General features: G+C 40.3%; 6 protein-coding genes and 2 pseudogenes across 6 annotated transcripts; all 8 read left to right on the forward strand.

The window, feature by feature from the left end:
• The first annotated feature begins 558 nt into the window (after positions 1-558).
• On the forward strand, positions 559-1,948 carry LOC128225767 (M-phase inducer phosphatase 1-like). The gene is made up of 4 exons (XM_052935668.1): positions 559-569; positions 752-890; positions 1,049-1,545; positions 1,669-1,948. Exons 1-4 carry the CDS (start codon positions 559-561, stop codon positions 1,946-1,948), a joined length of 927 nt encoding a protein of 308 aa, XP_052791628.1.
• Positions 1,949-2,819: 871 nt separating this feature from the next.
• Positions 2,820-4,212, forward strand: LOC128225769 (M-phase inducer phosphatase 1-like). The gene is made up of 4 exons (XM_052935669.1): positions 2,820-2,830; positions 3,013-3,151; positions 3,313-3,809; positions 3,933-4,212. The coding sequence occupies exons 1-4, from the start codon at positions 2,820-2,822 to the stop codon at positions 4,210-4,212; spliced, it is 927 nt and encodes a 308-aa protein (XP_052791629.1).
• A 1,512-nt stretch (positions 4,213-5,724) lies between these two features.
• On the forward strand, positions 5,725-7,108 carry LOC128225770 (M-phase inducer phosphatase 1-like). Its single transcript, XM_052935670.1, has 4 exons — positions 5,725-5,735; positions 5,918-6,047; positions 6,209-6,705; positions 6,829-7,108. The coding sequence occupies exons 1-4, from the start codon at positions 5,725-5,727 to the stop codon at positions 7,106-7,108; spliced, it is 918 nt and encodes a 305-aa protein (XP_052791630.1).
• A 1,419-nt stretch (positions 7,109-8,527) lies between these two features.
• On the forward strand, positions 8,528-9,920 carry LOC128225771 (M-phase inducer phosphatase 1-like). The gene is made up of 4 exons (XM_052935671.1): positions 8,528-8,538; positions 8,721-8,859; positions 9,021-9,517; positions 9,641-9,920. Exons 1-4 carry the CDS (start codon positions 8,528-8,530, stop codon positions 9,918-9,920), a joined length of 927 nt encoding a protein of 308 aa, XP_052791631.1.
• Positions 9,921-11,369: 1,449 nt separating this feature from the next.
• LOC128225772 (M-phase inducer phosphatase 1-like) lies at positions 11,370-12,762 on the forward strand (annotated as a pseudogene).
• Positions 12,763-14,227: 1,465 nt separating this feature from the next.
• On the forward strand, positions 14,228-15,614 carry LOC128225773 (M-phase inducer phosphatase 1-like; annotated as a pseudogene).
• Positions 15,615-16,996: 1,382 nt separating this feature from the next.
• On the forward strand, positions 16,997-18,383 carry LOC128225774 (M-phase inducer phosphatase 1-like). The gene is made up of 4 exons (XM_052935673.1): positions 16,997-17,007; positions 17,187-17,325; positions 17,484-17,980; positions 18,104-18,383. Exons 1-4 carry the CDS (start codon positions 16,997-16,999, stop codon positions 18,381-18,383), a joined length of 927 nt encoding a protein of 308 aa, XP_052791633.1.
• A 1,434-nt stretch (positions 18,384-19,817) lies between these two features.
• On the forward strand, positions 19,818-21,235 carry LOC128225775 (M-phase inducer phosphatase 1-like). Its single transcript, XM_052935674.1, has 4 exons — positions 19,818-19,828; positions 20,038-20,176; positions 20,335-20,831; positions 20,956-21,235. Exons 1-4 carry the CDS (start codon positions 19,818-19,820, stop codon positions 21,233-21,235), a joined length of 927 nt encoding a protein of 308 aa, XP_052791634.1.
• Positions 21,236-22,371: the final 1,136 nt, after the last annotated feature.

The following is a 22,371-nucleotide window of genomic DNA, read 5'->3' on the forward strand; positions in this document are numbered from 1 at the left end:
TTAATATATTTTCTGTTTTAAAATAAGTTTGCTACATTTTGGTGTGATGTGGTAAGGATAAACAAAAAAACACATGTATCACTGAATATTCACTTCCGAATTTGTGTAATTTGCTTTCTATAAGTGAGTTGGTTATCATCGTTGTCTCATAAGATAAATTATCGTTAAATGGACAAAAAACATTATTTTAAGATTGTTGTGTAATTTTGTAGTTTTTTGTAAAAAAATAATAATATGAAAGGAAACAAATTTCTTTGCAAGATAACGAATGATTAAGGTTAACTGCAGTTAGCGTGACGGTAATTATGTCTGGCTTTGAGTTGGTCGGACGTTGTTCACACGTTGCTCCTATCTCTCGGAACGGTGACAAGCTCGACTCCCAGCCAGAGGGGCATAATTGCATGCTCGCTAATGGCCGGACACCAACCATGGCTGGATATATACACATCTATGAAGCGAAAAATATCATAACCATTCCTAACCATTACCGTGCATACAAACCGTATTCTCAAATTAGCTCTTCCAATAGCTGTGTAAAAACTAAAATTCATTCTAGAAATGTCTATTAGGTAAGTGTATTGTTACTTTAACAGGTACCACTCGAGAGCATTTTTCTTTAATGTTAATGTGTGATGAGAGGGATAAAACTAAAATATTATATATGTATAATATATATATGTATATTAAGGTTATTATAAACCACTGACTCAATAATAATATTAATAATAATAATGTATTCATCTATTTTCAGAACTCGACTATTCGAAGACTCTCCAGTGAGTGACGTCACATCCGGGTCACCGTGGGACGAGATCGCGGCTATGTTAACACCATGCCAGACGGTCAACGAGTCTTTGGACTCGGGAATTGGATCCAGCGCAGAACTATCGGTAGGCCGACATTACAATATGTGTTAAATTGAGTGAAGTAGCATTTAGTCGAAAGTCGCCACTTATACACACGAAAATAACAATCTACTCTCGTACTCTGTCAAAACAATATTCTATATGAGTTACCATGTTGTACAATGTCCCATGTCTGTTTTTAGATCAAGCTGCCATCAAGAAGACGTCACAGAAGTATCAGATCAGGTGACGTCAAGAGAAGTTTGTTCTCTGGCAAGCGTCCAGCGGACAGCGAGGTGGACGACTCCCCGGCTGTGAAAAAGGTCAGAGGCGAAGATATCCAGACGATCGAGAAAGACATCATCCACGCAGTGGAACGTCTCGAAACGTGTGACCTGGTGGCCGACGGCTCACGAGACTACACGCTTCCAACAATCCCAGGCAAGCACAGCGACCTCAAATCCATCAGCACGGACACCATGGCAAATGTACTGGCAGGCAGATACAACGACCGGCTGTCCAAGGTGACAGTCGTCGACTGCCGCTACCCGTACGAGTATGAGGGCGGCCACATCCAGGATGCTGTCAACCTCTACACTAAAGACGCGGTCAACGAGCTCCTAAAAACGCCGGTGACGCCAGAGAAACGCCACGTGTTAATCTTCCACTGTGAATTCTCCTCCGAACGGGGACCTAAAATGTAGGTATTTAATTAATTACCACACTAAATCAGCGATATTCATTTGGTATTTCTAGTGTGTATTTCTTATAATGAACACAATGTGAATGTGGGTGATTATATTTTCATATGTATCTTCTTCAGGTACAGGTTCTTGAGATCGCAGGACCGCGCGCTGAACCAACACAACTACCCGGCGCTCAACTTCCCAGAAGTTTACCTCCTCCATGGCGGATACAAGGCATTCTACGAGACACAACAGAAATTGTGCACACCTGTCGGCTATATGCCCATGCTGCACGACGACCACGCAGCCGACCTACGTCACTTTCGGGTAAAGTCCAAGTCGTGGACGGCAGGAGACAAGCAAGTGAAGAGTAGAAGATATCGTAGCAGAATCGCAAGATTACACATTGATCTTTAAATCCCCGTAAACCGCGCATACTGACACATGTGATATCAGTGGTATTTAGTGCTACCAATACCGTGCTACATTGTAATTTATTTCATATGGTTTGTTTTTGAATTTATACTATAATTATTGTATGTATTGTTAAGTTTGTTAATTTTGTTATTGCCATGTCAATATAATAAATTCAAAATAATGACCTGACTTCTTTTCGTTCCTTCAAAAAATAATGTGTTTACTTACGCAAAGAGCAAAAAAACTCAATAATCAATATATCAATCAATTCGTGTACCAATTAGTTTATGAATGAATAAATGAACCAAGGCATCATTGATTAATCATTGACATTATGATGCGATTCATTCATTTACTCAATAAATCAGTTCTTGAGTGAGTGAGTGAGGTGAATGATTGAGTGAGTGTGGTGAATGATTGAGTGAGTGAGGTGAGTGATTGATTGAGTGATTGAGGTGAATGATTGAGTGATTGAGGTGAATGATTGAGTGAGGTGATTGATTGAGTGATTGAGGTGAATGATTGAGTGAGGTGATTGAGTGAGTGAGTGAGTGAGTGAGTGAGTGAGTGAGTGAGTGAGTGAGTGAGTGAGTGAGTGAGTGAGTGAGTGAGTGAGTGAGTGAGTGAGTGAGTGAGTGAGTGAGTGAGTGAGTGAGTGCTCCTATCTCTCGGAACGTTGACAAGCTCGACTCCCAGCCAGAGGGACATAATTGCATGCTCGCTAATGGCCGGACACCAACCATGGCTGGATATATACACATCTATGAAGCGAAAAATATCATAACCATTCCTAACCATTACCGTGCATACAAACCGTATTCTCAAATTATCTCTTCCAATAGCTGTGTAAAAACTAAAATTCATTCTAGAAATGTCTATTAGGTAAGTGTATTGTTACTTTAACAGGTACCACTCGAGAGCATTTTTCTTTAATGTTAATGTGTGATGAGAGGGATAAAACTAAAATATTATATATGTATAATATATATATGTATATTAAGGTTATTATAAACCACTGACTCAATAATAATATTAATAATAATAATGTATTCATCTATTTTCAGAACTCGACTATTCGAAGACTCTCCAGTGAGTGACGTCACATCCGGGTCACCGTGGGACGAGATCGCGGCTATGTTAACACCATGCCAGACGGTCAACGAGTCTTTGGACTCGGGAATTGGATCCAGCGCAGAACTATCGGTAGGCCGACATTACAATATGTGTTAAATTGAGTGAAGTAGCATTTAGTCGAAAGTCGCCACTTAACAATAATAAAAAAATAACAATCTACTCTCGTACTCTGTCAAAACAATATTCTATATGAGTTACCATGTTGTACAATGTCCCATGTCTGTTTTTAGATCAAGCTGCCATCAAGAAGACGTCACAGAAGTATCCGATCAGGTGACGTCAAGAGAAGTTTGTTCTCTGGCAAGCGTCCAGCGGACAGCGAGGTGGACGACTCCCCGGCTGTGAAAAAGGTCAGAGGCGAAGATATCCAGACGATCGAGAAAGACATCATCCACGCAGTGGAACGTCTCGAAACGTGTGACCTGGTGGCCGACGGCTCACGAGACTACACGCTTCCAACAATCCCAGGCAAGCACAGCGACCTCAAATCCATCAGCACGGACACCATGGCAAATGTACTGGCAGGCAGATACAACGACCGGCTGTCCAAGGTGACAGTCGTCGACTGCCGCTACCCGTACGAGTATGAGGGCGGCCACATCCAGGATGCTGTCAACCTCTACACTAAAGACGCGGTCAACGAGCTCCTAAAAACGCCGGTGACGCCAGAGAAACGCCACGTGTTAATCTTCCACTGTGAATTCTCCTCCGAACGGGGACCTAAAATGTAGGTATTTAATTAATTACCACACTAAATCAGCGATATTCATTTGGTATTTCTAGTGTGTATTTCTTATAATGAACACAATGTGAATGTGGGTGATTATATTTTCATATTTATCTTCTTCAGGTACAGGTTCTTGAGATCGCAGGACCGCGCGCTGAACCAACACAACTACCCGGCGCTCAACTTCCCAGAAGTTTACCTCCTCCATGGCGGATACAAGGCATTCTACGAGACACAACAGAAATTGTGCACACCTGTCGGCTATATGCCCATGCTGCACGACGACCACGCAGCCGACCTACGTCACTTTCGGGTAAAGTCCAAGTCGTGGACGGCAGGAGACAAGCAAGTGACGAGTAGAAGATATCGTAGCAGAATCGCAAGATTACACATTGATCTTTAAATCCCCGTAAACCGCGCATACTGACACATGTGATATCAGTGGTATTTAGTGCTACCAATACCGTGCTACATTGTAATTTATTTTATATGGTTTGTTTTTGAATTTATACTATAATTATTGTATGTATTGTTAAGTTTGTTAATTTTGTTATTGCCATGTCAATATAATAAATTCAAAATAATGACCTGACTTCTTTTCGTTCCTTCAAAAAATAATGTGTTTACTTAAGCAAAGAGCAAAAAAACTCAATAATCAATATATCAATCAATTCGTGTACCAATTAGTTTATGAATGAATAAATGAACCAAGGCATCATTGATTAATCATTGACATTATGATGCGATTCATTCATTTACTCAATAAATCAGTTCTTGAGTGAGTGAGTGAGGTGAATGATTGAGTGAGTGTGGTGAATGATTGAGTGAGTGATTGAGTGAGGTGAGTGATTGATTGAGTGATTGAGGTGAATGATTGAGTGAGGTGATTGATTGAGTGATTGAGTGAGTGAGTGAGTGAGTGAGTGAGTGAGTGAGTGATTGATTGAGTGATTGAGGTGAATGATTGAGTGATTGAGGTGAATGATTGAGTGAGGTGATTGAGTGAGTGAGTGAGTGAGTGAGTGAGTGAGTGAGTGAGTGAGTGAGTGAGTGAGTGAGTGAGTGAGTGAGTGAGTGAGTGATTGAGTGAGTGAGTGAGTGAGTGAGTGAGTGAGTGAGTGAGTGAGTGAGTGAGTGAGTGAGTGAGTGAGTGAGTGAGTGAGTGAGTGAGTGAGTGAGTGAGTGATTGAGTGAGTGAGTGATTGAGTGAGTGAGTGCACATGAGTATTTTTACATATAGTAAGGAAGTGATTTTCATTCGGCTCGACGCCGTATATGTTGAACAAGTAGATCAATCATGTTATATTCATTGAATTCAGTCCAATGCCTGCAGTTTGAAAGGCAAACTATGGTTAAACCCTCAGAGATTAATATATTTTCTGTTTTAAAATAAGTTTGCTACATTTTGGTGTGATGTTGTAAGGATAAACAAAAAAACACATGTATCACTGAATATTCACTTCCGAATTTGTGTAACTTGCTTTCTATAAGTGAGTTGGTTATCATCGTTGTCTCATAAGATAAATTATCGTTAAATGGACAAAAAACATTATTTTAAGATTGTTGTGTAATTTTGTAAAAAAATAATAATATGAAAGGAAACAAATTTCTTTGCAAGATAACGAATGATTAAGGTTAACTGCAGTTAGCGTGACGGTAATTATGTCTGGCTTTGAGTTGGTCGGACGTTGTTCACACGTTGCTCCTATCTCTCGGAACGGTGACAAGCTCGACTCCCAGCCAGAGGGACATAATTGCATGCTCGCTAATGGCCGGACACCAACCATGGCTGGATATATACACATCTATGAAGCGAAAAATATCATAACCATTCCTAACCATTACCGTGCATACAAACCGTATTCTCAAATTATCTCTTCCAATAGCTGTGTAAAAACTAAAATTCATTCTAGAAATGTCTATTAGGTAAGTGTATTGTTACTTTAACAGGTACCACTCGAGAGCATTTTTCTTTAATGTTAATGTGTGATGAGAGGGATAAAACTAAAATATTATATATGTATAATATATATATGTATATTAAGGTTATTATAAACCACTGACTCAATAATAATATTAATAATAATAATGTATTCATCTATTTTCAGAACTCGACTATTCGAAGACTCTCCAGTGAGTGACGTCACATCCGGGTCACCGTGGGACGAGATCGCGGCTATGTTAACACCATGCCAGACGGTCAACGAGTCTTTGGACTCGGGAATTGGATCCAGCGCAGTAGGCCGACATTACAATATGTGTTAAATTGAGTGAAGTAGCATTTAGTCGAAAGTCGCCACTTAACAATAATAAAAAAATAACAATCTACTCTCGTACTCTGTCAAAACAATATTCTATATGAGTTACCATGTTGTACAATGTCCCATGTCTGTTTTTAGATCAAGCTGCCATCAAGAAGACGTCACAGAAGTATCCGATCAGGTGACGTCAAGAGAAGTTTGTTCTCTGGCAAGCGTCCAGCGGACAGCGAGGTGGACGACTCCCCGGCTGTGAAAAAGGTCAGAGGCGAAGATATCCAGACGATCGAGAAAGACATCATCCACGCAGTGGAACGTCTCGAAACGTGTGACCTGGTGGCCGACGGCTCACGAGACTACACGCTTCCAACAATCCCAGGCAAGCACAGCGACCTCAAATCCATCAGCACGGACACCATGGCAAATGTACTGGCAGGCAGATACAACGACCGGCTGTCCAAGGTGACAGTCGTCGACTGCCGCTACCCGTACGAGTATGAGGGCGGCCACATCCAGGATGCTGTCAACCTCTACACTAAAGACGCGGTCAACGAGCTCCTAAAAACGCCGGTGACGCCAGAGAAACGCCACGTGTTAATCTTCCACTGTGAATTCTCCTCCGAACGGGGACCTAAAATGTAGGTATTTAATTAATTACCACACTAAATCAGCGATATTCATTTGGTATTTCTAGTGTGTATTTCTTATAATGAACACAATGTGAATGTGGGTGATTATATTTTCATATTTATCTTCTTCAGGTACAGGTTCTTGAGATCGCAGGACCGCGCGCTGAACCAACACAACTACCCGGCGCTCAACTTCCCAGAAGTTTACCTCCTCCATGGCGGATACAAGGCATTCTACGAGACACAACAGAAATTGTGCACACCTGTCGGCTATATGCCCATGCTGCACGACGACCACGCAGCCGACCTACGTCACTTTCGGGTAAAGTCCAAGTCGTGGACGGCAGGAGACAAGCAAGTGACGAGTAGAAGATATCGTAGCAGAATCGCAAGATTACACATTGATCTTTAAATCCCCGTAAACCGCGCATACTGACACATGTGATATCAGTGGTATTTAGTGCTACCAATACCGTGCTACATTGTAATTTATTTTATATGGTTTGTTTTTGAATTTATACTATAATTATTGTATGTATTGTTAAGTTTGTTAATTTTGTTATTGCCATGTCAATATAATAAATTCAAAATAATGACCTGACTTCTTTTCGTTCCTTCAAAAAATAATGTGTTTACTTACGCAAAGAGCACAAAAACTCAATAATCAATATATCAATCAATTCGTGTACCAATTAGTTTATGAATGAATAAATGAACCAAGGCATCATTGATTAATCATTGACATTATGATGCGATTCATTCATTTACTCAATAAATCAGTTCTTGAGTGAGTGAGTGAGGTGAATGATTGAGTGAGTGTGGTGAATGATTGAGTGAGTGATTGAGTGAGGTGAGTGATTGATTGAGTGATTGAGGTGAATGATTGAGTGAGGTGATTGATTGAGTGATTGAGTGATTGAGTGATTGATTGAGTGATTGAGGTGAATGATTGAGTGAGTGAGTGAGTGAGTGAGTGAGTGAGTGAGTGAGTGAGTGAGTGAGTGAGTGAGTGAGTGAGTGAGTGAGTGAGTGAGTGAGTGAGTGAGTGAGTGAGTGAGTGAGTGAGTGAGTGAGTGAGTGAGTGAGTGAGTGAGTGAGTGAGTGAGTGAGTGAGTGAGTGAGTGAGTGAGTGCACATGAGTATTTTTACATATAGTAAGGAAGTGATTTTCATTCGGCTCGACGCCGTATATGTTGAACAAGTAGATCAATCATGTTATATTCTTTGAATTCAGTCCAATGCCTGCAGTTTGAAAGGCAAACTATGGTAAAACCCTCAGAGATTAATATATTTTCTGTTTTAAAATAAGTTTGCTACATTTTGGTGTGATGTGGTAAGGATAAACAAAAAAACACATGTATCACTGAATATTCACTTCCGAATTTGCTTTCTATAAGTGAGTTGGTTATCATCGTTGTCTCATAAGATAAATTATCGTTAAATGGACAAAAAACATTATTTTAAGATTGTTGTGTAATTTTGTAGTTTTTTGTAAAAAAATAATAATATGAAAGGAAACAAATTTCTTTGCAAGATAACGAATGATTAAGGTTAACTGCAGTTAGCGTGACGGTAATTATGTCTGGCTTTGAGTTGGTCGGACGTTGTTCACACGTTGCTCCTATCTCTCGGAACGGTGACAAGCTCGACTCCCAGCCAGAGGGACATAATTGCATGCTCGCTAATGGCCGGACACCAACCATGGCTGGATATATACACATCTATGAAGCGAAAAATATCATAACCATTCCTAACCATTACCGTGCATACAAACCGTATTCTCAAATTATCTCTTCCAATAGCTGTGTAAAAACTAAAATTCATTCTAGAAATGTCTATTAGGTAAGTGTATTGTTACTTTAACAGGTACCACTCGAGAGCATTTTTCTTTAATGTTAATGTGTGATGAGAGGGATAAAACTAAAATATTATATATGTATAATATATATATGTATATTAAGGTTATTATAAACCACTGACTCAATAATAATATTAATAATAATAATGTATTCATCTATTTTCAGAACTCGACTATTCGAAGACTCTCCAGTGAGTGACGTCACATCCGGGTCACCGTGGGACGAGATCGCGGCTATGTTAACACCATGCCAGACGGTCAACGAGTCTTTGGACTCGGGAATTGGATCCAGCGCAGAACTATCGGTAGGCCGACATTACAATATGTGTTAAATTGAGTGAAGTAGCATTTAGTCGAAAGTCGCCACTTAACAATAATAAAAAAATAACAATCTACTCTCGTACTCTGTCAAAACAATATTCTATATGAGTTACCATGTTGTACAATGTCCCATGTCTGTTTTTAGATCAAGCTGCCATCAAGAAGACGTCACAGAAGTATCCGATCAGGTGACGTCAAGAGAAGTTTGTTCTCTGGCAAGCGTCCAGCGGACAGCGAGGTGGACGACTCCCCGGCTGTGAAAAAGGTCAGAGGCGAAGATATCCAGACGATCGAGAAAGACATCATCCACGCAGTGGAACGTCTCGAAACGTGTGACCTGGTGGCCGACGGCTCACGAGACTACACGCTTCCAACAATCCCAGGCAAGCACAGCGACCTCAAATCCATCAGCACGGACACCATGGCAAATGTACTGGCAGGCAGATACAACGACCGGCTGTCCAAGGTGACAGTCGTCGACTGCCGCTACCCGTACGAGTATGAGGGCGGCCACATCCAGGATGCTGTCAACCTCTACACTAAAGACGCGGTCAACGAGCTCCTAAAAACGCCGGTGACGCCAGAGAAACGCCACGTGTTAATCTTCCACTGTGAATTCTCCTCCGAACGGGGACCTAAAATGTAGGTATTTAATTAATTACCACACTAAATCAGCGATATTCATTTGGTATTTCTAGTGTGTATTTCTTATAATGAACACAATGTGAATGTGGGTGATTATATTTTCATATTTATCTTCTTCAGGTACAGGTTCTTGAGATCGCAGGACCGCGCGCTGAACCAACACAACTACCCGGCGCTCAACTTCCCAGAAGTTTACCTCCTCCATGGCGGATACAAGGCATTCTACGAGACACAACAGAAATTGTGCACACCTGTCGGCTATATGCCCATGCTGCACGACGACCACGCAGCCGACCTACGTCACTTTCGGGTAAAGTCCAAGTCGTGGACGGCAGGAGACAAGCAAGTGACGAGTAGAAGATATCGTAGCAGAATCGCAAGATTACACATTGATCTTTAAATCCCCGTAAACCGCGCATACTGACACATGTGATATCAGTGGTATTTAGTGCTACCAATACCGTGCTACATTGTAATTTATTTTATATGGTTTGTTTTTGAATTTATACTATAATTATTGTATGTATTGTTAAGTTTGTTAATTTTGTTATTGCCATGTCAATATAATAAATTCAAAATAATGACCTGACTTCTTTTCGTTCCTTCAAAAAATAATGTGTTTACTTACGCAAAGAGCAAAAAAACTCAATAATCAATATATCAATCAATTCGTGTACCAATTAGTTTATGAATGAATAAATGAACCAAGGCATCATTGATTAATCATTGACATTATGATGCGATTCATTCATTTACTCAATAAATCAGTTCTTGAGTGAGTGAGTGTAGGTGAATGATTTAGTGAGTGTGGTGAATGATGAGTGAGTGATTGAGTGAGGTGAGTGATTGATTGAGTGATTGAGGTGAATGATTGAGTGAGGTGATTGATTGATTGATTGATTGAGTGATTGAGTGAGTGAGTGAGTGAGTGAGTGAGTGAGTGAGTGAGTGAGTGAGTGAGTGAGTGAGTGAGTGAGTGAGTGAGTGAGTGAGTGAGTGAGTGAGTGAGTGAGTGAGTGAGTGAGTGAGTGAGTGAGTGAGTGAGTGAGTGAGTGAGTGAGTGAGTGAGTGAGTGAGTGAGTGAGTGAGTGAGTGAGTGAGTGAGTGAGTGAGTGAGTGAGTGCACATGAGTGAGTGAGTGCACATGAGTATTTTTACATATAGTAAGGAAGTGATTTTCATTCGGCTCGACGCCGTATATGTTGAACAAGTAGATCAATCATGTTATATTCTTTGAATTCAGTCCAATGCCTGCAGTTTGAAAGGCAAAATATGGTTAAACCCTCAGAGATTAATATATTTTCTGTTTTAAAATAAGTTTGCTACATTTTGGTGTGATGTGGTAAGGATAAACAAAAAAACACATGTATCACTGAATATTCACTTCCGAATTTGTGTAATTTGCTTTCTATAAGTGAGTTGGTTATCATCGTTGTCTCATAAGATAAATTATCGTTAAATGGACAAAAAACATTATTTTAAGATTGTTGTGTAATTTTGTAGTTTTTTGTAAAAAAATAATAATATGAAAGGAAACAAATTTCTTTGCAAGATAACGAATGATTAAGGTTAACTGCAGTTAGCGTGACGGTAATTATGTCTGGCTTTGAGTTGGTCGGACGTTGTTCACACGTTGCTCCTATCTCTCGGAACGGTGACAAGCTCGACTCCCAGCCAGAGGGACATAATTGCATGGTCGCTAATGGCCGGACACCAACCATGGCTGGATATATACACATCTATGAAGCGAAAAATATCATAACCATTCCTAACCATTACCGTGCATACAAACCGTATTCTCAAATTATCTCTTCCAATAGCTGTGTAAAAACTAAAAATCATTCTAGAAATGTCTATTAGGTAAGTGTATTGTTACTTTAACAGGTACCACTCGAGAGCATTTTTCTTGAATGTTATGTGTGATGAGAGGGATAAAACTAAAATATTATATATGTATAATAAGGTTATTATAAACCACTGACTCAATAATAATAATAATAATAATAATAATGTATTCATCTATTTTCAGAACTCGACTATTCGAAGACTCTCCAGTGAGTGACGTCACATCCGGGTCACCGTGGGACGAGATCGCGGCTATGTTAACACCATGCCAGACGGTCAACGAGTCTTTGGACTCGGGAATTGGATCCAGCGCAGAACTATCGGTAGGCCGACATTACAATATGTGTTAAATTGAGTGAAGTAGCATTTAGTCGAAAGTCGCCACTTATACACTACGAAAAATAACAATCTACTCTCGTACTCTGTCAAAACAATATTCTATATGAGTTACCATGTTGTACAATGTCCCATGTCTGTTTTTAGATCAAGCTGCCATCAAGAAGACGTCACAGAAGTATCCGATCAGGTGACGTCAAGAGAAGTTTGTTCTCTGGCAAGCGTCCAGCGGACAGCGAGGTGGACGACTCCCCGGCTGTGAAAAAGGTCAGAGGCGAAGATATCCAGACGATCGAGAAAGACATCATCCACGCAGTGGAACGTCTCGAAACGTGTGACCTGGTGGCCGACGGCTCACGAGACTACACGCTTCCAACAATCCCAGGCAAGCACAGCGACCTCAAATCCATCAGCACGGACACCATGGCAAATGTACTGGCAGGCAGATACAACGACCGGCTGTCCAAGGTGACAGTCGTCGACTGCCGCTACCCGTACGAGTATGAGGGCGGCCACATCCAGGATGCTGTCAACCTCTACACTAAAGACGCGGTCAACGAGCTCCTAAAAACGCCGGTGACGCCAGAGAAACGCCACGTGTGAAACGCCACGTGTTAATCTTCCACTGTGAATTCTCCTCCGAACGGGGACCTAAAATGTAGGTATTTAATTAATTACCACACTAAATCAGCGATATTCATTTGGTATTTCTAGTGTGTATTTCTTATAATGAACACAATGTGAATGTGGGTGATTATATTTTCATATTTATCTTCTTCAGGTACAGGTTCTTGAGATCGCAGGACCGCGCGCTGAACCAACACAACTACCCGGCGCTCAACTTCCCAGAAGTTTACCTCCTCCATGGCGGATACAAGGCATTCTACGAGACACAACAGAAATTGTGCACACCTGTCGGCTATATGCCCATGCTGCACGACGACCACGCAGCCGACCTACGTCACTTTCGGGTAAAGTCCAAGTCGTGGACGGCAGGAGACAAGCAAGTGACGAGTAGAAGATATCGTAGCAGAATCGCAAGATTACACATTGATCTTTAAATCCCCGTAAACCGCGCATACTGACACATGTGATATCAGTGGTATTTAGTGCTACCAATACCGTGCTACATTGTAATTTATTTTATATGGTTTGTTTTTGAATTTATACTATAATTATTGTATGTATTGTTAAGTTTGTTAATTTTGTTATTGCCATGTCAATATAATAAATTCAAAATAATGACCTGACTTCTTTTCGTTCCTTCAAAAAATAATGTGTTTACTTACGCAAAGAGCAAAAAAACTCAATAATCAATATATCAATCAATTCGTGTACCAATTAGTTTATGAATGAATAAATGAACCAAGGCATCATTGATTAATCATTGACATTATGATGCGATTCATTCATTTACTCAATAAATCAGTTCTTGAGTGAGTGAGTGAGGTGAATGATTTAGTGAGTGTGGTGAATGATGAGTGAGTGATTGAGTGAGGTGAGTGATTGATTGAGTGATTGAGGTGAATGATTGATTGAGGTGATTGATTGATTGATTGATTGATTGATTGAGTGAGTGAGTGAGTGAGTGAGTGAGTGAGTGAGTGAGTGAGTGAGTGAGTGAGTGAGTGAGTGAGTGAGTGAGTGAGTGAGTGAGTGAGTGAGTGAGTGAGTGAGTGAGTGAGTGAGTGAGTGAGTGAGTGAGTGATGAGTGAGTGAGTGAGTGAGTGAGTGTGAGTGAGTGAGTGAGTGAGTGAGTGAGTGAGTGAGTGAGTGAGTGAGTGAGTGAGTGAGTGAGTGAGTGAGTGAGTGAGTGCACATGAGTATTTTTACATATAGTAAGGAAGTGATTTTTCATTCGGCTCGACGCCGTATATGTTGAACAAGTAGATCAATCATGTTATATTCTTTGAATTCAGTCCAATGCCTGCAGTTTGAAAGGCAAACTATGGTAAAACCCTCAGAGATTAATATATTTTCTGTTTTAAAATAAGTTTGCTACATTTTGGTGTGATGTGGTAAGGATAAACAAAAAAAACACATGTATCACTGAATATTCACTTCCGAATTTGTGTAATTTGCTTTCTATAAGTGAGTTGGTTATCATCGTTGTCTCATAAGATAAATTATCGTTAAATGGACAAAAAACATTATTTTAAGATTGTTGTGTAATTTTGTAGTTTTTTGTAAAAAAATAATAATATGAAAGGAAACAAATTTCTTTGCAAGATAACGAATGATTAAGGTTAACTGCAGTTAGCGTGACGGTAATTATGTCTGGCTTTGAGTTGGTCGGACGTTGTTCACACGTTGCTCCTATCTCTCGGAACGGTGACAAGCTCGACTCCCAGCCAGAGGGACATAATTGCATGGTCGCTAATGGCCGGACACCAACCATGGCTGGATATATACACATCTATGAAGCGAAAAATATCATAACCATTCCTAACCATTACCGTGCATACAAACCGTATTCTCAAATTATCTCTTCCAATAGCTGTGTAAAAACTAAAAATCATTCTAGAAATGTCTATTAGGTAAGTGTATTGTTACTTTAACAGGTACCACTCGAGAGCATTTTTCTTTAATGTTAATGTGTGATGAGAGGGATAAAACTAAAATATATATATGTATAATATATATATGTATATTAAGGTTATTATAAACCACTGACTCAATAATAATAATAATAATAATGTATTCATCTATTTTCAGAACTCGACTATTCGAAGACTCTCCAGTGAGTGACGTCACATCCGGGTCACCGTGGGACGAGATCGCGGCTATGTTAACACCATGCCAGACGGTCAACGAGTCTTTGGACTCGGGAATTGGATCCAGCGCAGAACTATCGGTAGGCCGACATTACAATATGTGTTAAATTGAGTGAAGTAGCATTTAGTCGAAAGTCGCCACTTATACACACGAAAATAACAATCTACTCTCGTACTCTGTCAAAACAATATTCTATATGAGTTACCATGTTGTACAATGTCCCATGTCTGTTTTTAGATCAAGCTGCCATCAAGAAGACGTCACAGAAGTATCCGATCAGGTGACGTCAAGAGAAGTTTGTTCTCTGGCAAGCGTCCAGCGGACAGCGAGGTGGACGACTCCCCGGCTGTGAAAAAGGTCAGAGGCGAAGATATCCAGACGATCGAGAAAGACATCATCCACGCAGTGGAACGTCTCGAAACGTGTGACCTGGTGGCCGACGGCTCACGAGACTACACGCTTCCAACAATCCCAGGCAAGCACAGCGACCTCAAATCCATCAGCACGGACACCATAGGCAAATGTACTGGCAGGCAGATACAACGACCGGCTGTCCAAGGTGACAGTCGTCGACTGCCGCTACCCGTACGAGTATGAGGGCGGCCACATCCAGGATGCTGTCAACCTCTACACTAAAGACGCGGTCAACGAGCTCCTAAAAACGCCGGTGACGCCAGAGAAACGCCACGTGTTAATCTTCCACTGTGAATTCTCCTCCGAACGGGGACCTAAAATGCAGGTATTTAATTAATTACCACACTAAATCAGCGATATTCATTTGGTATTTCTAGTGTGTATTTCTTATAATGAACACAATGTGAATGTGGGTGATTATATTTTCATATTTATCTTCTTCAGGTACAGGTTCTTGAGATCGCAGGACCGCGCGCTGAACCAACACAACTACCCGGCGCTCAACTTCCCAGAAGTTTACCTCCTCCATGGCGGATACAAGGCATTCTACGAGACACAACAGAAATTGTGCACACCTGTCGGCTATATGCCCATGCTGCACGACGACCACGCAGCCGACCTACGTCACTTTCGGGTAAAGTCCAAGTCGTGGACGGCAGGAGACAAGCAAGTGACGAGTAGAAGACATCGTAGCAGAATCGCAAGATTACACATTGATCTTTAAATCCCCGTAAACCGCGCATACTGACACATGTTATATCAGTGGTATTTAGTGCTACCAATACCGTGCTACATTGTAATTTATTTTATATGGTTTGTTTTTGAATATATACTATAATTATTGTATGTATTGTTAAGTTTGTTAATTTTGTTATTGCCATGTCAATATAATAAATTCAAAATAATGACCTGACTTCTTTTCGTTCCTTCAAAAAATAATGTGTTTACTTACGCAAAGAGCAAAAAAACTCAATAATCAATATATCAATCAATTCGTGTACCAATTAGTTTATGAATGAATAAATGAACCAAGGCATCATTGATTAATAATTGACATTATGATGCGATTCATTCATTTACTCAATAAATCAGTTCTTGAGTGAGTGAGTGAGGTGAATGATTGAGTGAGTGTGGTGAATGATTGAGTGAGTGATTGAGTGAGGTGAGTGATTGAGGTGAATTATTGAGTGAGTGAGTGAGTGAGTGAGTGAGTGAGTGAGTGAGTGAGTGAGTGAGTGAGTGAGTGAGTGAGTGAGTGAGTGAGTGAGTGAGTGAGTGAGTGAGTGAGTGAGTGAGTGAGTGAGTGAGTGATTGATTGATTGATTGAGTGAGTGAGTGAGTGAGTGAGTGATTGATTGAGTGAGTGAGTGAGTGAGTGAGTGAGTGAGTGAGTGAGTGCACATGAGTATTTTTACATATAGTAAGGAAGTGATTTTCATTCGGCTCGACGCCGTATATGTTGAACAAGTAGATCAATCATGTTATATTCTTTGAATTCAGTCCAATGCCTGCAGTTTGAAAGGCAAACTATGGTAAAACCCTCAGAGATTAATATATTTTCTGTTTTAAAATAAGTTTGCTACATTTTGGTGTGATGTGGTAAGGATAAACAAAAAAACACATGTATCACTGAATATTCACTTCCGAATTTGTGTAATTTGCTTTCTATAAGTGAGTTGGTTATCATCGTTATCTCATAAGATAAATTATCGTTAAATGGACAAAAAACATTATTTTAAGATTGTTGTGTAATTTTGTAGTTTTTTGTAAAAAAAAATAATAAGAAAGGAAACAAATTTCTTTGCAAGATAACGAATGATTAAGGTTAACTGCAGTTAGCGTGACGGTAATTATGTCTGGCTTTGAGTTGGTCGGACGTTGTTCACACGTTGCTCCTATCTCTCGGAACGGTGACAAGCTCGACTCCCAGCCAGAGGGACATAATTGCATGGTCGCTAATGGCCGGACACCAACCATGGCTGGATATATACACATCTATGAAGCGAAAAATATCATAACCATTCCTAACTATTACCGTGCATACAAACCGTATTCTCAAATTATCTCTTCCAATAGCTGTGTAAAAACTAAAACATCATTCTAGAAATGTCTATTAGGTAAGTGTATTGTTACTTTAACAGGTACCACTCGAGAGCATTTTTCTTTAATGTTAATGTGTGATGAGAGGGATAAAACTAAAATATTATATATGTATAATATATATATGTATATTAAGGTTATTATAAACCACTGACTCAATAATAATAATAATAATAATGTATTCATCTATTTTCAGAACTCGACTATTCGAAGACTCTCCAGTGAGTGACGTCACATTCGGGTCACCGTGGGACGAGATCGCGGCTATGTTAACACCATGCCAGACGGTCAACGAGTCTTTGGACTCGGGAATTGGATCCAGCGCAGAACTATCGGTAGGCCGACATTACAATATGTGTTAAATTGAGTGAAGTAGCATTTAGTCGAAAGTCGCCACTTATACACACGAAAATAACAATCTACTCTCGTACTCTGTCAAAACAATATTCTATATGAGTTACCATGTTGTACAATGTCCCATGTCTGTTTTTAGATCAAGCTGCCATCAAGAAGACGTCACAGAAGTATCCGATCAGGTGACGTCAAGAGAAGTTTGTTCTCTGGCAAGCGTCCAGCGGACAGCGAGGTGGACGACTCCCCGGCTGTGAAAAAGGTCAGAGGCGAAGATATCCAGACGATCGAGAAAGACATCATCCACGCAGTGGAACGTCTCGAAACGTGTGACCTGGTGGCCGACGGCTCACGAGACTACACGCTTCCAACAATCCCAGGCAAGCACAGCGACCTCAAATCCATCAGCACGGACACCATGGCAAATGTACTGGCAGGCAGATACAACGACCGGCTGTCCAAGGTGACAGTCGTCGACTGCCGCTACCCGTACGAGTATGAGGGTGGCCACATCCAGGATGCTGTCAACCTCTACACTAAAGACGCGGTCAACGAGCTCCTAAAAACGCCGGTGACGCCAGAGAAACGCCACGTGTTAATCTTCCACTGTGAATTCTCCTCCGAACGGGGACCTAAAATGTAGGTATTTAATTAATTACCACACTAAATCAGCGATATTCATTTGGTATTTCTAGTGTGTATTTCTTATAATGAACACAATGTGAATGTGGGTGATTATATTTTCATATTTATCTTCTTCAGGTACAGGTTCTTGAGATCGCAGGACCGCGCGCTGAACCAACACAACTACCCGGCGCTCAACTTCCCAGAAGTTTACCTCCTCCATGGCGGATACAAGGCATTCTACGAGACACAACAGAAATTGTGCACACCTGTCGGCTATATGCCCATGCTGCACGACGACCACGCAGCCGACCTACGCCACTTTCGGGTAAAGTCCAAGTCGTGGACGGCAGGAGACAAGCAAGTGACGAGTAGAAGACATCGTAGCAGAATCGCAAGATTACACATTGATCTTTAAATCCCCGTAAACCGCGCATACTGACACATGTTATATCAGTGGTATTTAGTGCTACCAATACCGTGCTACATTGTAATTTATTTTATATGGTTTGTTTTTGAATTTATACTATAATTATTGTATGTATTGTTAAGTTTGTAAATTTTGTTATTGCCATGTCAATATAATAAATTCAAAATAATGACCTGACTTCTTTTCGTTCCTTCAAAAAATAATGTGTTTACTTACACAAAGAGCAAAAATCTCAATAATCAATATATCAATCAATTCGTGTACCAATTAGTTTATGAATGAATAAATGAACCAAGGCATCATTGATTAATCATTGACATTATGATGCGATTCATTCATTTACTCAATAAATCAGTTTTTGAGTGAGTGAGTGAGGTGAATGATTGAGTGAGTGTGGTGAATGATGAGTGAGTGATTGAGTGAGGTGAGTGATTGATTGAGTGATTGAGGTGAATGATTGATTGAGGTGATTGAGTGAGTGAGTGAGTGAGTGAGTGAGTGAGTGAGTGAGTGAGTGAGTGAGTGAGTGAGTGAGTGAGTGAGTGAGTGAGTGAGTGAGTGAGTGAGTGAGTGAGTGAGTGAGTGAGTGAGTGAGGTGAATGATTGAGTGAGTGAGTGAGTGAGTGAGTGAGTGAGTGAGTGAGTGAGTGAGTGAGTGAGTGAGTGAGTGAGTGAGTGAGTGAGTGAGTGAGTGAGTGAGTGAGTGCACATGAGTGAGTGAGTGCACATGAGTATTTTTACATATAGTAAGGAAGTGATTTTCATTCGGCTCGACGCCGTATATGTTGAACAAGTAGATCAATCATGTTATATTCAGTCCAATGCCTGCAGTTTGAAAGGCAAACTATGGTAAAACCCTCAGATATTAATATATTTTCTGTTTTAAAATAAGTTTGCTACATTTTGGTGTGATGTGGTAGGGATAAACAAAAAAACACATGTATCACTGAATATTCACTTCCGAATTTGTGTAATTTGCTTTCTATAAGTGAGTTGGTTATCATCGTTGTCTCATAAGATAAATTATCGTTAAATGGACAAAAATATTATTTTAAGATTGTTGTGTAATTTTGTAGTTTTTTGTAAAAAAATAATAATATGAAAGGAAACAAATTTCTTTGCAAGATAACGAATGATTAAGGTTAACTGCAGTTAGCGTGACCGTAATTATGTCTGGCTTTGAGTTGGTTGGACGTTGTTCACACGTTGCTCCTATCTCTCGGAACGGTGACAAGCTCGACTCCCAGCCAGAGGGACATAATTGCATGCTCGCTAATGGCCGGACACCAACCATGGCTGGATATATACACATCTATGAAGCGAAAAATATCATAACCATTCCTAACCATTACCGTGCATACAAACCGTATTCTCAAATTATCTCTTCCAATAGCTGTGTAAAAACTAAAACTCATTCTAGAAATGTCTATTAGGTAAGTGTATTGTTACTTTAACAGGTACCACTCTGGAGCATTTTTCTTTAATATTAATGTGTGATGAGAGGGATAAAACTAAAATATTATATATGTATAATATATATATGTATATTAAGGTTATTATAAACCACTGACTCAATAATAATAATAATAATAATAATAATAATAATAATAATAATAATAATAATGTATTCATCTATTTTCAGAACTCGACTATTCGAAGACTCTCCAGTGAGTGACGTCACATCCGGGTCACCGTGGGACGAGATCGCGGCTATGTTAACACCATGCCAGACGGTCAACGAGTCTTTGGACTCGGGAATTGGATCCAGCGCAGAACTATCGGTAGGCCGACATTACAATATGTGTTAAATTGAGTGAAGTAGCATTTAGTCTAAAGTCGCCACTTATACACACGAAAATAACAATCTACTCTCGTACTCTGTCAAAACAATATTCTATATGAGTTACCATGTTGTACAATGTCCCATGTCTGTTTTTAGATCAAGCTGCCATCAAGAAGACGTCTCAGAAGTATCCGATCAGGTGACGTCAAGAGAAGTTTGTTCTCCCGCAAGCGTCCAGCGGACAGCGAGGTGGACGACTCCCCGGCTGTGAAGAAGGTCAGAGGCGAAGATATCCAGACGATCGAGAAAGACATCATCCACGCAGTGGAACGTCTCGAAACGTGTGACCTGGTGGCCGACGGCTCACGAGACTACACGCTTCCAACAATCCCAGGCAAGCACAGCGACCTCAAATCCATCAGCACGGACATCATGGCAAAAGTACTGGCAGGCAGATACAACGACCGGCTGTCCAAGGTGACAGTCGTCGACTGCCGCTACCCGTACGAGTATGAGGGTGGCCACATCCAGGATGCTGTCAACCTCTACACTAAAGACGCGGTCAACGAGCTCCTAAAAACGCCGGTGACGCCAGAGAAACGCCACGTGTTAATCTTCCACTGTGAATTCTCCTCCGAACGGGGACCTAAAATGTAGGTATTTAATTAATTACCACACTAAAATCAGCGATATTCATTTGGTATTTCTAGTGTGTATATCTTATAATGAACACAATGTGAATGTGGGTGATTATATTTTCATATCTATCTTCTTCAGGTACAGGTTCTTGAGATCGCAGGACCGCGCGCTGAACCAACACAACTACCCGGCGCTCAACTTCCCAGAAGTTTACCTCCTCCATGGCGGATACAAGGCATTCTACGAGACACAACAGAAATTGTGCACGCCTGTCGGCTATATGCCCATGCTGCACGACGACCACGCAGCCGACCTACGTCACTTTCGGGTAAAGTCCAAGTCGTGGACGGCAGGAGACAAGCAAGTGACGAGTAGAAGACATCGTAGCAGAATCGCAAGATTACACATTGATCTTTAAATCCCCGTAAACCGCGCATACTGACACATGTGATATCAGTGGTATTTAGTGCTACCAATACCGTGCTACATTGTAATTTATTTTATATGGTTTGTTTTTGAATATATATATTATTAATATATATTATTGTATGTATTGTTAAGTTTGTAAATTTTGTTATTGCCATGTCAATATAATAAATTCAAAATAATGACCTGACTTCTTTTCGTTCCTTCAAAAAATAATGTGTTTACTTACACAAAGAGCAAAAATCTCAATAATCAATAAATCAATCAATTCGTGTATTAGTTTATGAATGAATAAATGAACCAAGGCATCATTGATTAATCATTGACATTATGATGCGATTCATTCATTTACTCAGTTCTTGAGTGAGTGATTGATTGAGTGAGGTGAATGATTGAGTCAGTGATTGAGGTGAGGTGAGGTGAGGTGAGGTGAGGTGAGGTGAGTGAGCGAGCGTGCGAGCGAGCGAGCGAGTGAGTGAGTGAGTGAGTGGGTGAGTGAGTGAGTGAGTGAGTGAGTGAGTGAGTGAGTGAGTGAGTGAGTGAGTGCACATGAGTATTTTTACATATAGTAAGGAAGTGATTTTCATTCGGCTCGACACCGTATATGTTGAACAAGTAGATCAATCATGTTATATTCTTTGAATTCCGTCCAATGCCTGCAGTTTGAAAGGCAAACTATGGTAAAACCCTCAGATATTAATATATTTTCTGTTTTAAAATAAGTTTGCTACATTTTGGTGTGATGTGGTAGGGATAAACAAAAAAACACATGTATCACTGAATATTCACTTCCGAATTTGTGTAATTTGCTTTCTATAAGTGAGTTGGTTATCATCGTTGTCTCATAAGATAAATTATCGTTAAATGGACAAAAAATATTATTTTAAGATTGTTGTGTAATTTTGTAGTTTTTTGTAAAAAAATAATAATATGAAAGGAAACAAATTTCTTTGCAAGATAACGAATGATTAAGGTTAACTGCAGTTAGCGTGACGGTAATTATGTCTGGCTTTGAGTTGGTCGGACGTTGTTCACACGTTGCTCCTATCTCTCGGAACGGTGACAAGCTCGACTCCCAGCCAGAGGGACATAATTGCATGCTCGCTAATGGCCGGACACCAACCATGG

The sequence above is a fragment of the Mya arenaria genome, chromosome 3 (genome assembly GCF_026914265.1).
Source record: "Mya arenaria isolate MELC-2E11 chromosome 3, ASM2691426v1".
NCBI classification, from domain to species: domain Eukaryota; kingdom Metazoa; phylum Mollusca; class Bivalvia; order Myida; family Myidae; genus Mya; species Mya arenaria.